Below are 15,651 nucleotides of genomic sequence, written 5' to 3' on the forward strand. Positions count from 1 at the left end.
GCACTTCAACCCTTAGACTCGGAACAAATACTGGCTATACTAACCTTCCTCCAGAGTGTGCGCCATGTGTAGTTGTCTTGACAAATGTGCCCACCTTAGAAAATCAGCATGCCAAGCTTCGAGACGAAACACATGAGTCCCTGAAAAATAAAACTGTGTCCTGGCTCAATAGAAGATGCGGTTTCCCGATACATTTCGCAGATCAAATTTTATCCACCAGAAGGACTAAGTGGGTCGGGCAATCCCGAAAAGGCTGTAGTGGGGACTGTGTTATAATTAATTTTAGATACCCCCAACATGTCAATACAGTCCTGCTACGTGCAGCTTCTTTGGCGGCCGACACCAACAGTGTTGGTGTGCGACCACTGGGCTATTTTTATATGCACCTACTTAGATCCCCTAATCGTGCGAGACCAAGACCACTCATATTCATGGAACCCCAGATGCCTGTAGCCCCTCAAGGGTTTAAAGCGGATAATCCTGGTGGATATGGTTGTAACATCACTACCCATAATAGATTTGGGGCTCTTTCGGGTTTGGAGGCCTGTGATTGACGGGAGGTTCCTGAGACACAGGGGAGTGCCAGTCCGGTTGTTTTGGACTCCAGAGAAGTTATCGATCCTATAATGAATTATGGAAATTTACAAATCAAGTTTGATAGCACTGTAATTGACCCTGGGGAAATAATAAAAATGTTAAGCTGGAACATTGCAGGCTTACGGACTAAAAAGACTGATAGTGGTTGGCTAAGTACAATAAATCAATACAACATTATAGCCCTACAAGAGACTTGGGATAAGGGCTGTGATTTTTGGATGGATGGTTTCACCTCCTATTTCGTGCCTGCCCAGAGCTCTATAGCAGGAAGAGACAGGGGTGGTCTCATGTTTCTGATCTCAGTAAATATTATGGGAAGTGTCAAGAAGGTTGTATGTACCTCCCATAATTGCCTTATACTGGAAGTAAGCCTGTCAAATAATACCAAGCTTATTCTAATTAATTGTTATAATTCACAGCAAGAAGAGTCCCCTAATGAGCACATCCACTGGCTGTCAACATTTTTAGAATCCTATAAGGACAATCAAACCACTTTTTGCTACTACATCCTGATGGGTGATTTTAATGTACACCTATGTAAATTAAATTGCCATTACAGAGACAAGGATGGCCCACAATTCACAAACCCTCAACATTTTGAACATAGCTCGAAGGGGGTAGCCTTGGAGTCCCTTCTGTCTAACAACGATTTGTATGAAGTAGGGTTCCCGGACAAGAATACCCTTGTCCCCACTTATGCTGCTAGGGATAGTGAATCTATAATTGATTTCATATTTTTATCTGCAGGGCTTTTAAGGTATGTCTTTTTTTATAACGCCCTACGTTCTAGTTTTAGTGACCATAATCCGGTGGTACTGTTTTTAGCTAATGTCTTCCCCCCCCTTATGGACAAATCAGCCTTGACACCTGCGTCGGTTACCGTGAAAGTTAAAGATCAAGGGAGGAGAGTAAAATGGAGTAGGGTAATCCCTGAAGACTTTGATAATTTAATTACCTTAAAGGTTGGCCCACATTTAAGAACTTGTGCCGATCCATTCTCCTATGGCAGGGATGTAATATTGGCTTTTGAAGCTATCTGCTTACAAGTGGCTATCGAACTCAACACAAAAGGCAGAGCTGTTAAAAGTAAATCTGCCTGTGGTTGGTTCAATCATAGTTGCACCTTAGCCCTAAATCAACTTAAAAAAGCCCTTAATGATAAACCTAGAAACAAAGGGCTAGTCACTCAGCTAAGGAAAGAGTATTCGCAAGTAATACAGGCACGGAAAAGGGAAATCAAACAAGATGCATGGGTAGCCCTAATGGATAATGCCATTCTGAAAGATAGCTCCAAATTCTGGGAAATTATTAATTCCCCTCTGCTATCCGCTTCCCAGAATTCTGTGCTAGAAGTGAATATCTCTGAGGAGGACTGGTTAGGTCACTTCGAAATAATATATGGCAGTAACCTCGTGATGGAAGCTTTTGCGACACCAATTTCCAGTTCTCCCCTCTATTAATTTTACCTTAGAAGAGGTGGAGAAAGCCATCGAGGGTACGGCCGGGCGTAAGGCGCCTGGCCCAGACGGGGTGCCTTCGGATATGTATAAGGCTAACCCTAGGTACTGGGCCAAAATTTTGTTAAATGTTTTTAACTCAGCGACCGTAACAGTCCCCCCGAAGTCGTGGTCCCACTCCATCATAATTCCAGTGTTTAAGAAGGGCCAAAGGGGTGACCCTAGATGTTATAGGCCCATATCCCTGCTGGATTCCTCGTTTAAAATTTTAGGAAAGGTTATTCTGGCTAGGATAACAAATTGGGCCTCAGAGAAAGGTGTAATCTCCAACGCGCAGTATGGTTTTAGACCGGGGAGGGGTACAGAGGATCAATGTCTTAATTTACACTTAATTATTGCAAAGTACACAAAAGCTGCAGGGGGCTCGCTTTTTTTAGGCTTTATGGACCTGTCCACGGCTTTTGACCTGGTTAACAGGTCTAAGCTGTGGTCAAAACTCCTGGAATTGGGTCTGGATAGGCCCCTTGTGTATTTTTTGGCAGAATTACATAAAGACTTGAAAGCCTCAATAAGGATGTCTCAGGAGGGGAAATGTACTGCCAGTTTTAAACCTGGTAGAGGGGTACGTCAGGGCGGTATCCTTGCCCCCATGTTATTTACATTGTACATAAATTCCCTTGAAGATAGTTTGCTAGCTGCATCTCTTGATATTCCACGGATAGATAGTACTCCCATACCCGTACTTCTCTATGCGGATGACAGTTTTATTGGCCAGGACCCCGCTTGGTCTGCAAAGACTATTGAATTCCTTTGGGGATTTTATGAAATCCTTGGACCTTGTGGTTAACAACGGTAAATCCCATACTATGGCACTGGGCAAGGGAAAAAACAATCATAAAACGTTTTATTGTAATGGAGATGTTATTTCTAGAGTGAAAGTATTCACCTACCTGGGAGTCGTTTTCGACGATAAGGGTACCTGGGCATCTCAACTAGCTACTAAGGTGAATGCGGTACGTAGCTCCTCAGCTGCAATTTTGGGCTTTGCGAAAAGGCTGGGAGGGAAACCTTGTGAGGCCATTATAAAAATATATCAAGCAAAATCTGTTTCAATAGCTAGGTACGGGGCCGCAATTTGGGGGTATATTAACCCTGAACCCATTCAAACAGAAGAGAACACATTTTTACGTGCTCTTCTTGGTCTTTCTCAATCCACTGCGACACACTCGGTCCACCTTGAACTGGGGTTAGGATATATTTCTGACATTATAAAAATTGCTCCAATTCTGTTATGGATCAGAACCTGGCTGAACCCGGACCTTACGCTGAATCATAGTATCTTGAAAGATTGCACTAAATTAGACAACTGGAAGGAAATCCAGTGGCTGTCCTATATTAATTCAATCTCTAAGGAAATAGGACGCCCCGAGCTTTTTACCAATCCTGAAGGTTTATGTAAAGCTGATTTAACGTGGGTTAAAACATATTATATTAAGCACTGCGAGGTTGAGCGTGAATCTCATGAGCTCTGTAAATCTACAGTAAGGGCTCACCTCTTGCTTAATTTATCTATGGTCATGCACCCATATCTGTCAACAGTCACAAATTTTCATCATAGATGGCTTTTGACTAAATTCCGTTTTAATCAGATCCACTTAGTACGAAGTGTTCCACAGGGTTGGTTTAGGCCTGATGATGGGGTCCCTTGTAAATGTGACGATTTTTCTGCTCAAGATACAATGCATTTTATGTTTTTTTGCCCTTTGTACCGTGAAGCTAGGAAAAGGTTTATTATCCCTATTCTGAGAGAGGAAGCTTTCGTACAAGTTAAACCCGCATTATTGTTTTTACAATTAATGGAATCCCCTACAACTGTTTTGTGTAGCCAGCTTCCTCGTTGCTTCCATCAGGTCAAGGAGGATTAGACTGGCTGCATTGGAGGAAATTATTTAGTTCTTACAAATTTGATTTATCGAGTAATTTATTTTTTTAACTATGAAAATGTTGGATTGTTTTTAATCTGTTTAATCATGTATTGTACACTTTTATGATTTTAAATTATCGAATAAAGTGGTTTTGATTGATACATACCAACAGTCAAACTGCAATGCTCTATGGATCAACTGGCCACGAATATTTGCATACGCTTTTCCTCCTCTCCCACTACTTCCATTAGTGGTCACGAAAATCAGGCAAACATCTCTTAACATTATACTAATAGCTCCAACTTGGGCTTGCTGACCATGGTTTTCAATACTCTTGGAGGAGGTATCTCTAGTTCCTCACGAAAAGCTTCACCTAAACCGGGACCGTCCTACACAAAAATAAAGAAAGCTAACGCATCCCGATCCCAAGGAAATGAATCTTGCAATTTGACTCCTGAAATCTTAGAATTTGGATACTTAAATTTACATTAAGAACCTATGGACATTCTTAAAGGGGCCCACAAACCTACCACAAGGCAATGTTATGAGGCTAAATGGAAAATAATTGTTTTATTGGAAACAAAGCATCAACCCTCTTCATGCAGAAGTACAAACAATTATTGCATTCACTGGCCACAGGATTGGCATACACTTCTATACAATTGCACCTTGCGGCTATTTGCAAAATAGACAACAGCATTATTTAAAATCCCTGTTATCAAAACCTTTATAGAGAGACTTCTAAGAATCATTCCTCATAGACTTCCACCTGCACCAGCATGGAACTTGAACATTTACCATACGCTGTGTCCTTGATACGACCGACTCATTGGGCAAATCGATTTTCTCAACGGTTGCTGTTATTCGCCAAAGCTGATTGAAAACGTCAGGCTTCTCTGGTGATGTCCAAGCACACCTTATGGAAATGCCTTTTGATGGCTGTCGTCTCTTTGGAGCTCGGGGGTACTCAGCGGTTGAGCGCTAAAAGGAATTGATGCTCCAGCCAAGTCTTTGGGCCTCTGTCTCATCTCATTGTGCTCCCTCCTTTCGTGGCTATCGAAGGTGTTTCTAGCTGAGTCAGCCCTATCCTAGCCAGCAGACCGCCCAAGTTCCACGTGGCCGTGGCTCGCCACAACACCCTGGATTGGGTGGCCAGAATTCAGGCCACAAAACCCCCTCCCTCCTAGCCTTCCTAGTCCGCTCCTCACAGATCATGGGCATCCAATTGATGGCAGGCTACACCGTCACCTCGACCACTGGCTGGACATAACCTTGGACAGGTGGATTCTCCAGATATTCCGAAGCGGCTACTCCCTCCCCTTCGAGACTACCCCTCCATCCAGAGAGGGTTCTGGTGCCAGAGATCGGCTGTGGTTGCAATTCCTGCTACTTTCTGGCCCCCAAAAAAGACAGAGGCCGGCGTCCTATCCTTGACCTCAGAGCCCTCAAGTACTTCCTCGGAAAAGAGAATCTCAAGATGCTCACTCTGCTTCAGGTCCTGTCTGTCTTGGACCTGGGAGACTGGATGGTAGTATTGGACTTACAGGATGCCTTTTTCCGTATTCCCATCCTGCCTGTTCCTCGGCTCTACCTGAAGTTTACGGTTGGCCACAAGCACTTTCAGTTTACTGTGCTCTGATCTGCCTCACCAGTGCCCTTCAGGTGTTCACCAAGGTGATAGCTGTGGTTGCAGCTCATCTGCGGAGATCAGGGATTTCAGTCTTTACCTATCTCAACAACTGTCTGTTAAAGTTGGGTTCGCCCCAGGCAGTTGTCTCCCATCTCTGGACTTCTGCAAACCTCCTGAATTTGCTGGGGTTCACTATCCATGTGCTGAAGCTACACTCAACTCCTTCCCAGATGTTACTTTTCATTGGAGCATTTCTAGACGCTTTGCAGTTTCAGGCCTATCCTTCTAAACGTTGAGTCCAAGATATTCAGCCTATGATACAAATGTTTCATCCTTTATCCTGGATTTCGGTGAGATTAATTCTGAGGCTGCTTGGCCTCATGGCCTCCTGCATCCTGCTAATGAATTCTGCCAGATGGCACATGCGGGCTCTGCAGTGGGGCCTGAAGTTCCAATGGGCGCAGGATCGGAGGACTCTTACCGACCTGGTCCAGATCTAAGAGGAAACTGCGCAAGATCTGCAGTGGGGGCTGGCAAACCACGAATGGTTCACAGGCAGACCCCTTTCGCTTCCCCACCTAGATCCTAGTGTTGACAGATTTGGCACTCCTGGGATTTGTCAGGATCTGGTGGAGCTAGAGATCTGAGGACTCTGGTCTCCAGAGGACTCTGGTCTCCGGCAGAATCCGGGCTCCACATCAACCTGTTGGAGCTTTGTGCCATCCAATTGGCACTAAAGGCTTCTTACCATCTCTTAATGGAAGGCTGGGTCGGGTGTTCACCGACAACGCTACTATGATGTGGTATTTCAACAAACAAGGTGGGGTAAGGTTGTTGAACCTCTGTCAGTAGGCCCTGCGTTTCTGGGATTGGGTGGAACATCAAGGCATTTCCCTGGTGGTTCAATACGTGGCAGGTTCCCTGAACGCGAGGGCAGACACACTCAGCCGTTGGTGTCTAGTGGAGCACAAATGGCATCTCCATCCGGAGGTGGCTCAGTGACTCTTTCAGCGGTGGGGACATCCTTGGTTAGATCTGTTTGGCTCCACTGAGACCGTACAATGCCAGCAGTTTTGAGAGTTGAGGTTTCCAAAGCGGTGCTGGCTAAACGACGCTTTTTGTCTTGAGTGGAGCGCAGGCCTTATGCCCATACCACTCCTGTCCAGAGCGCTCAAGAAGATCAGGAACGACTAGACCCAAGTCATTCTTGTGGCTCTGGACTGGGCATGTAGAGTTTGGTATCCTGAGCTTCTGCCGATAAGAATCGATTCTCCGATCAGGATGCCCCTTTGGGAGGATCCTCCGTCGCAGCAGCATAGTAGAGTCCTCCCCCTGAACCTGCCAACCCTCTGCCTCCTTGTGTGGAGATTTAGCAGCGACAGTTGATGGCATTCTTCAGGAGGAAGGTCAAATACTAAGTTATTCTGGCAGCCAGGCATCCCTCCACTAAATCGATATACAGCTGCAGACGGCAAATATTTTGTAAATATTGTGCAGAGCTGCCCATTGACCCCCTGACTGCCTCCCATTCTGACATTATCTTTTCATCCTATCTCTTGCCCTACAGGGCTCTGCTCTTGGCACTCTAAAGGGTTACCTTTTTGCCCTTTCTGCCTTTCTACCGTTGCCAGAGCGACCGTCACTATTCAAGTCCCTTATTGTAAATAGATTTCTGAAGGGTCTTAGACTTTTGTCCACCCCTCACCTTTTATCATACCCCAGAGACACGTTAAGATCGTCATCACTTATCTGATGTGTGCAACTTTTCAGCCAATGCACAATTGCCCCCTCGGCTGCTCACCATTAAGATAGCCCTTTTAGTGGCAAGAACTTCTGCCAGGAGGGTAAGCGAGTTGCAGGCACTTTCTTATCAGCCTCCTTACCCGACCGTCTTCTCAGACAAGGTAGTGCTCCACACTAGGGCTTCTTTTTTTCCAAAAGGTGTGACACCGTTCCATCTAGGTCAGTCACCTTGCCCACCTTCCATGCTCCTCATCATCCTTCGAAGGAAAAGGAATGTCTCCACCATCTGGACCCAAAAAGAGCGTTCTCTTTCTGCCTTGACCCCACTGAAGAGGTCCGGGTGGGCGACCAACTCTTTGTGGGGTAGGTTGGAGCAAAGTAGAGACGTGCTGTGCAGAAGAGGACCAGCTCCCAATGGGTTATCCTCTACATTAAAATTTGTTATGCTTTGGCAAAGAAACAACTCCCTGAAGGACTCAGATCATTCCACCAGAGATAAGGCAACCACTACTGCTCTGCAATGTGGTGTCCCAGTTCTTGACATTTGCCAGGCGGCTACGTGGGCATCCCTGCACACGTTTACCAAGCATCATTGCCTGGACAATCAGGTATGCAGATTGGGCCTTTTTGGACGTTTTTGTCCTACAGGACTTTCTGGTTTAAACTTTTTTGCAGTCCCTTCTCCCGGGATTGTACTGCTTCGGTATCTGTTCAAAGGTAAGACATCTGTGACTAGATGTCTCTATCAGATGTGCAAGTTACTTATCTTCGGTAACGCCATATCTGGTAGAGACATGATCTAGCTACAGATTCCTTACCGACCCTCACATCCTCCCGCCCTGTGTTTCAGTTCTTAATGTCAGGGCTTACCCCTTCAGGGACCTTATTGTCAGAACACACCATTGTCCGTCAGCTTTATGGCTCTGTGCTTCTGGCATGGAAAGTCGTGATAAGTACTGACCACAGCACGCTGAGGTGGTGCCTTTATAGACTATGCGAACGTCACAATGACTGAGACGACGTCATGCGGTGTTTTGACCCTGGGAAGTTCAAAGGTAAGAAATATGCAGCTAGATCATGTCTCTACCAGATAAGGCATTGCCGAAGGTAAGTAATTTGTCCATCTCTTCTGTACTGTTCCAGCTAAAGAACTGGAGATCTCCAGAAGCTGCCAGTACACTACATGACTGCATGACTGCAATTCCCTTTCTCTCTCACTTGCCTCTTCTACTCCTGATCTTTCTGAGCTCTCCTTGGATTCCCAAGCTGAGGCGCTCAGCACCTGGTTATCTTCCTCTTGCGACCTGGTTGCTCCGCTCAGGAAAACTAAGGCCGTTCGTCCCTATGACGCTCATAAATGGTTTAATACTGATCTCAAAGTTCTGAAACTGGATTTGAGACGTTCTGAGCGTCATTGGAGACGTAACTATTGCCCCGCTCTTCTGGCTCAATATAAACGCCTCCTAAATGACTACAAGCGAGCTGTCCTTCTGGCCAAAACCAACTATTTTTCTGAGAAAGTGGCCCTTTCAGCTAATAAATCCAAGGAGATCTTCTCTCTGGTTCAGGACTTGGCGCTCTCGGACCGCGCAAATTCCAGTCTCATCCCCTCTCAAGACCTCTGCTATTCTCTTAACGACTTTTTTATTGAGAAGATCGTTAAGATCAAATCTAATATTCCCTTGTCTCACCCTCCTTCCCTTTCGTTACCCTCTTCTTTTTTTGATTCCTTTCCCCCTATTTCTCTAGATCTATTTCACACCCTGCTTATTAAGATTAAGTCTGGCTCTCCGGCCGACTGTGCCCCTGCCCGTATTTTGAGAGCATTATTTACTAATTGTCCTTCTCCCCCTCTTTCCTTTCTTAATGCTTCTCTTGCCCGGGGCTCAGTCCCTTCTTCTTTTAAATCTGCTATTGTTCTGCCTATTCTTAAAAAGCCTGGTCTAGATCCTTCACTTCCTTCTAACTTTAGGCCCATTTCTCTTCTTCCCTATCTCGGCAAGATTTTAGAAAGTCATGTCACTTCTTGCCTATCTGCTTATATTGAGGAGAACCATCTCCTGGCCTCCCATCAAGCAGGTTTCCGCTGGGGCCAGTCTACAGAGTCAGTGGTCCTTGCGGTCCTAGATGAGTTGAAATCAAAGGCTGATTCCTCTCTTCCTCAAGCCTTGGTCCTCCTTGACCTGTCCGCTGCGTTTGACACGGTTAATCATTCCATTCTTCTCGACCGTGTCTGCGCAGCGGGCATTCGGGGCTCTGCCCTTTCCTGGCTTGCCTCCTTTCTTTCAGGACGCTCTCAGGCAGTTCATTTGTCTGGCTTTTCTGGCCCCACTCGTCTGGTCTCTTGTGGGGTCCCCCAAGGTTCCTCTCTTTCTCCTCTTCTTTTCAACCTTTACATCTATCCTCTCATTACTTCTCTTCTCGACCTGGGGGTCTCCGTGTATAATTACGCGGATGTCCTCCAGCTTGTCTTTGATCTTTCTTCCACATCTTTGTCTCTCCCTAAATTTCACTCTACTTTGGTCTTTATTTCTCAATGGATGAGCACTAACCATCTTAAACTTAACTCGGACAAGACCGAGCTGGTCTTGACGGGTGGCTCTTCCAGTTCTTGGTCTTCCGCCTTTTGGCCCCCCACCTTTGGTTCTTCTCCCACACCTGTTTCTTCGGTCAGAACTCTGGGTATCCAAGTCAGTCATGATCTTTCCATGCATGCTCAAATTAGTTCTGTTGTTTCTTCTTGTTTTTTGTCTCTTCGGCTTATCCGAAAGATTTCCCGTTTTTTCTCTTCAGGTGCACTTAAAATCATTATCATGGCCTTGATCACCTCTCGCCTTGATTACGGGAACAGCCTGTACGTGGGCATTCCAGCTTATGAAACACGTCGCTTGCAAGCCATTCAGAACCAGGCTGCCCGTCTCATTTTTCACCTTTCTAAAACTCATCACATTACCCCAGTGCTCAGGTCTCTTCATTGGCTTCCTGTCTTTCAGAGGTCTCTTTTCAAACTGGGTTGTCTTGTCTTCTTGGCTCTTGCCCGTTCTGCTCCGGCTTTCATCTGCTCTCTTATTTCCTCTTACACTCCTGCTCGCACCCTTCGCTCTTCAACTTTGGCCCTTCTTAATGTCCCTCGTTTTCGTAAATCCAGAACGGGTGCACCCGTTTTTCTGTTCTGGCCCCCCGCTTCTGGAATAGTCTTCCCCTCTCTATGCGATCCATTCCCATCTACTCTCACTTCCGCAAAGCACTGAAAACTTTTCTGTTCTCTCAGGCGTATTCTTGTTAAAATTCCTCGGGCTGCCTTTTGTGACTGATGGTCTTAGCTCTCAGCGCCAGGAAGCCGCTTGGCCACAGTGCGCTTTATTAAATACTTTTTTCATTTAATTTAATTTCATTTCATGACGGAATGGGGACGTTTGCAGAACTGGCTACATTACCCTATATTTGGGTTGTTTTTGAAGTCAAAGCAGGGGTAGGAATATACTGCTAAGTGGTGTAATCTAACATTTAAGGTTTTGCAATCTGGATCTTTACTAGATTTTCATGCTATGCATTACTCTTTCATCTCTTGGTTCGGGATGAAATTCTCACTTTATGCTCTACCTCCTGCCTCTTGGGTGTCGATGGCGACAGTTTGGAACCATGACTCTCCTTGCATGGTGTTGGACGCATACCCCTGAATACGCTCCGGGTGGTCTATATTTTCAGTTTCTCCCATGCCCTTTTGGTGACAATACGATATGAAGAGCTTTTTTTAATATATTTTCCTAGTTTCTCCTTTACAATTCACCTTGTTTCTCAAAGTGGGAGAATTGCGTGGAAATCCAGAAAATTCTTTAATTTGCTAAACTACTCTGACGGGTAAGTAACCATTACATTTTGCATCATGCACCTTTTCTGCATTTCCATGCTGTGCATGGATTTTATAGCGATATTCTGCGCCCATGGGCGGAAGAACTGGAATGAGTGTATGTTTGTGAACAGGTGTTTTAGTACTTGTTGTTTCCCTTGTGCTTCTTTGATTCGTTTTGCTGTCCACACAGTAATGTCTTGTGCATTGAAGGCCATATGACTGCCCCACAGGTGTCATTAAGGGCGACATAAGTAATGAAAATGAGTGTTGCTCCAATTTTTATTTTTGAGTGTAACCTTGGTTTTTACTCCAGTGCTTTTCTGGCTGCCTGTAGCCTATTTGGATTGTCTGAACTATTCTGCCTTGTGGTGGTCCCTTGGAGACTAGCAAGCCTTTGTTTGCTGGAGAAGGGAAATTCTAAATTGATTTCCTTTCTTGATTTCTTTTGTTTCTGCATGTAATAGGACTGCTCCTCTGACATTCAGCATGTGGAGGGATTTTTCTGCTTGTGATTTTGGTTGTTGGGACAAAAAGGCAGCTGTGTAGTTCGACACAGAAGTGTTAATTTTCTTTTTCGGAGAAATTGTGAATTTGGTATCGCTGCTCTTCCCTTATGTATTTGCAAGTGATGTTCCTGTGTTAAGTGCTTGCAGTCACTAACTTCTTGAATATGTTATGGCAATAAGGAAGGCTATTTTGAAGGTTAAGCATTTTAAGTTTCATCTTATGGATGGACTCAAAGTGGTGCCTTTCTATAAAGACCTATTAATTTTGTACTGTTAAAATTATGGGGCCCTTCCAGCCTTAATAAGGGGAATGATTCAAGGATGTAAATCTATACAAGATGCTAGTCTTGGAGAATTGTAGTTGCGGGTAAGTAACTTATTTCCTTATATATAAGGGGTCAGAGGGCATGGCTCTGGTGCGGTTTATCAAATTGTGCTCTTGGTTTTTCCACTTAAAAGTACACCTTTGATACATGTGTCGATTTGAGAATAATGCTCATTGGAAAAAGACAGTGTAAATAACTTTTTCTGAAATTGCATTTTGGACTCGAGTAGGTGTGTGGTTGATATTAGAGTGCTGTTACAAATGCAACCGACTAATATGTAGTTAGTTAAAACTATTCAATGTAAAATCGGTGAACACTGTTTGCTGTGATTCTGTTTCAGTGTGCTGTATCAGCAGCAGAATCAGCCTATGGATGCTTTACAGGCCTACATTTGTGCTGTTCAGTTAGATCATGGTCATGCTGCAGCTTGGATGGATCTAGGCACACTGTACGAGTCCTGTAACCAGCCTCAGGATGCTATTAAATGCTACTTGAATGCAACCAGAAGCAAAAATTGTAGTAATACCTCTGCACTTGTAGCACGGATTAAGTATTTACAGGTAAACCTCTACGCTTTCTAATATATTTAAGTAGATGGGAAAGTGTGTGTTGCGCAGAGAGAAGGAAGAATATGCTGTATATGTAATTTCATGAATCTTTGTTTCATCATGTTTCACATGTCAAGCACCATGTAATGTTACCATTTTAGTTGTTCATTGATGCATAATTAACACATACATTTGTCACACAAACTCAGTTAATTTCAATTGATACTGCAATAGCATATGTTAGAAATTCCAAAAAGGACGTATTGTACTATTGTTTGCAATTTCAGAAATTGGGAAATAATTAAACCTGTACATTAAAAAGCGCAACTCTTTTATTTGTCAAAAAGATTTATATTCTGGTCACCATCTTTTCTCTTTCGTACCTTTCTGAATTTTCCCAGATTGAATTCTTTATGCTCTGTAAAACATAATCATCAACAAAATTTAGTAAGATTTAGTGGACTTTCTCTTACTAAAGTAGGCGTGTTAAATTTGCTTTTTACATAATTTCTCCTAGGCTCAGTTGTGTAACCTTCTACAAGGTAGTCTCCAGAATAAAACTAAATTACTTCCTAGTATTGAGGAGGCATGGAGCCTACCAATACCCGCAGAGCTTACCTCCAGGCAGGGTGCCATGAACTCAGCACAGCAGGTGAGAAGTTGGGTTATGTTCTGCAGGTGCCCAGCTTTAAGGGTTCTTTTCAATCTTTAGTTTCTTTCTTTTTTGTGGAGTGCAGGATTGGCTTTCAGTAATTTGAAATATGAAGTCTAACTTAAAAAGCCTTTATTTACTCAAGGGTTTTGCCCAGAACATGAAGCTAATATTGGGACCAGTAGAGAGAACCTTGTGAAATTTCTGATGGAGCAAAATGTAACATTTTTTGTGTTGAAATTTAAGTGTGTATGATAAAGGAAAGGTTCATATTTCTTCACTGACATTTTGATTGTGATATTCATTATTCATGCAGATTTGTTTTCATTCCGTTACCTTTTTTGCTTTTACGTTGCAGTTAATTGTTTCTAGCATATGAAAAAGTGTAAAAGATGTTAATTTTTTTCTTCTGCTCTTAGGCTTGTAAACCTCATCATCCGAATACTGAACCTGTATTGGGTCTCAGTCAAACATCAGTTTCACAACAATCCTTGTCACTACACATGGTTCCTTCTAGCCAAGTAGACGACCTGTCCAGTCCAGCAAAAAGGAAAAGAACATCTAGTCCAGCTAAGGTAGATGGATGTCTTGACGAATTGTCAACTCCAAGTGTGTTTTAACCTGGTACTTGCAAGGGTTTCTTTTGTTATGTATGTTGAGGGTTGTGTAGCACATATTCTGCCATTGATATGATCTCATGGTGCTATATGCACTAAGATGCCTTTCTACCTGATTCAGAGGTTACCATCTTAGATTGAAGCCTGGTTTAGCTAATCATGCGTTGAGAGCAATGTTTGCTTGTTCTGTTCTTGGTACACTGTATTCAGCTGTGGGTGTATAGTTTTGGTGTAAAATGCTTGTCTGCTGAGATTCACTGTAGGCTTGCTCATTTTCATCTCTAGACCAGCTTCTGCATCACAGGATCTTCTATGATAGTCATACATTTTGGAAAATCCCCTGCTGCATGCTAGGATCTTGTAACACTTGAAACCACCGGTTGATAGGTTAACGAGTTCTATATGTACTATGCTGCAAAGTACCCTTATTAAGCCTTTCATAGGGTAGGTTTCCAAATTTTAGACTGCCATTTAAAAATAAAAAATAAAAGTGTTTTTAAGCTTACATTACATGCGTTGTAAAAAGACCTCAGAACCCTTTAAGGGTCCTGGAGTTTCCACTTTCCATGATGCCTTGTACGGGCAGTTGCCTTCTACTGGTAGTTGCTTCACAGCCAGTTCTTTTATCGGGCTTGTGGGAAAGGTCCTGTAACACTTTGTGTGGTTCACACCTCATATTTTCAGAGAAGTTTCTTATAAAATTTGTTCTTTTCATGTGATCGCTTCAATATCCAACATCTGTATGAAACCCTATCTTATTTGTTATGCAAATGTTTTCTATCAGAATGAAAGCTGCTTCTGATCCACACATTGTGTGGTAAATCCCCCCCCCCCCCCCCACCTCTTTTTCAGTTATGAACTGCTAATTCGGTAAGAACAATTATAAGGGCTTTGAAGGACGCACAAGACACCTAAGTGGTTGGACAATTTCAGGGCAAAGGAGGAAAACATAATTAAAGACCTGAAGAGCCTTTAAAGGGAATGCATGTTCGTGGCATATGAGCTGCAGATCACACACTAGGATAGTAGATCACCATCTGGTGTTGGGCTCGGATGCTTGCACGTTGTTGTTGTCTTTGGAAGAAGTCTTTGTGGTCACAAGATGGGTGACTCCTTCCTTGGATGATAGTGCGCATGGGCATCAACTCCATCGTTAGATTGTTTTTTTCCGCCATTGGGTTCGGATGCAACTTTTCCGCTCCGGTTGGAAATCTCAATTCCAAGCTTCTCAAAGCGTAAAATTTCCACAAAAACCATCGAAGCACCTTCATCTTCGACATCGATTTCATCGGCTCGATTCCGGATGTCGACGCGGGCCGCTGGGCCTATCCACGCCGTAAGGCCTACGGCTCATGGAAAGGACGCCTTTCAAAAAATGCCCCCAGTGTGGAGCAGAATTTCCACACAGTGACCATCACAAAGTCTGCAACCTGTGCCTATCACCTGAACACGACGAGTCCAGCTGTCCAGCCTGTGCATCCTTTCGATCCAAAAAGACCATTCGAGATTGAAGGGCTCGAAGACACATCATGGCACAGAGACCAGCTCCAGAACCAGAGGACATCTTTGATGAAGGCCCCGATGTCCCAGAAGAAGATTCCGAGGATCTCCAAATCATCTCCGAAGCAGAGGACTCCGACGACCCCATCACTCCTGGGCAACGTGTGAGTACTACTGCCCCTGCCCCTAGCCCTCCAAAACAAAAGGCAGTGGTCAAGACTTCGCCTGTTGGCCCTAGTCGAAACCAAAAACATCATTCAGAAGCCCCGCCTCCGGGCTCGGCTTCGAAGGAACACA

General features: G+C 44.1%; 1 protein-coding gene across 3 annotated transcripts in view; it reads left to right on the forward strand.

The window, feature by feature from the left end:
* KDM6A (lysine demethylase 6A) overlaps nt 1–15,651 on the forward strand; it is a 1,084,836-nt gene that overhangs the window by 380,430 nt on the left and 688,755 nt on the right. For 2 of the 3 annotated variants that reach the window (XM_085622961.1, XM_085622962.1), the window contains exons 12-14: nt 12,378–12,597; nt 13,103–13,237; nt 13,657–13,812. In XM_085622961.1, coding sequence (XP_085479087.1) covers nt 12,378–12,597; nt 13,103–13,237; nt 13,657–13,812 — 511 coding nt within the window. The remainder of the gene's footprint in view (nt 1–12,377; nt 12,598–13,102; nt 13,238–13,656; nt 13,813–15,651) is intronic. The other variant, XM_085622963.1, reaches the window with a different exon arrangement.

Source organism: Triturus cristatus, chromosome 8 (assembly GCF_964204655.1).
Source record: "Triturus cristatus chromosome 8, aTriCri1.1, whole genome shotgun sequence".
Lineage (NCBI taxonomy): Eukaryota > Metazoa > Chordata > Amphibia > Caudata > Salamandridae > Triturus > Triturus cristatus.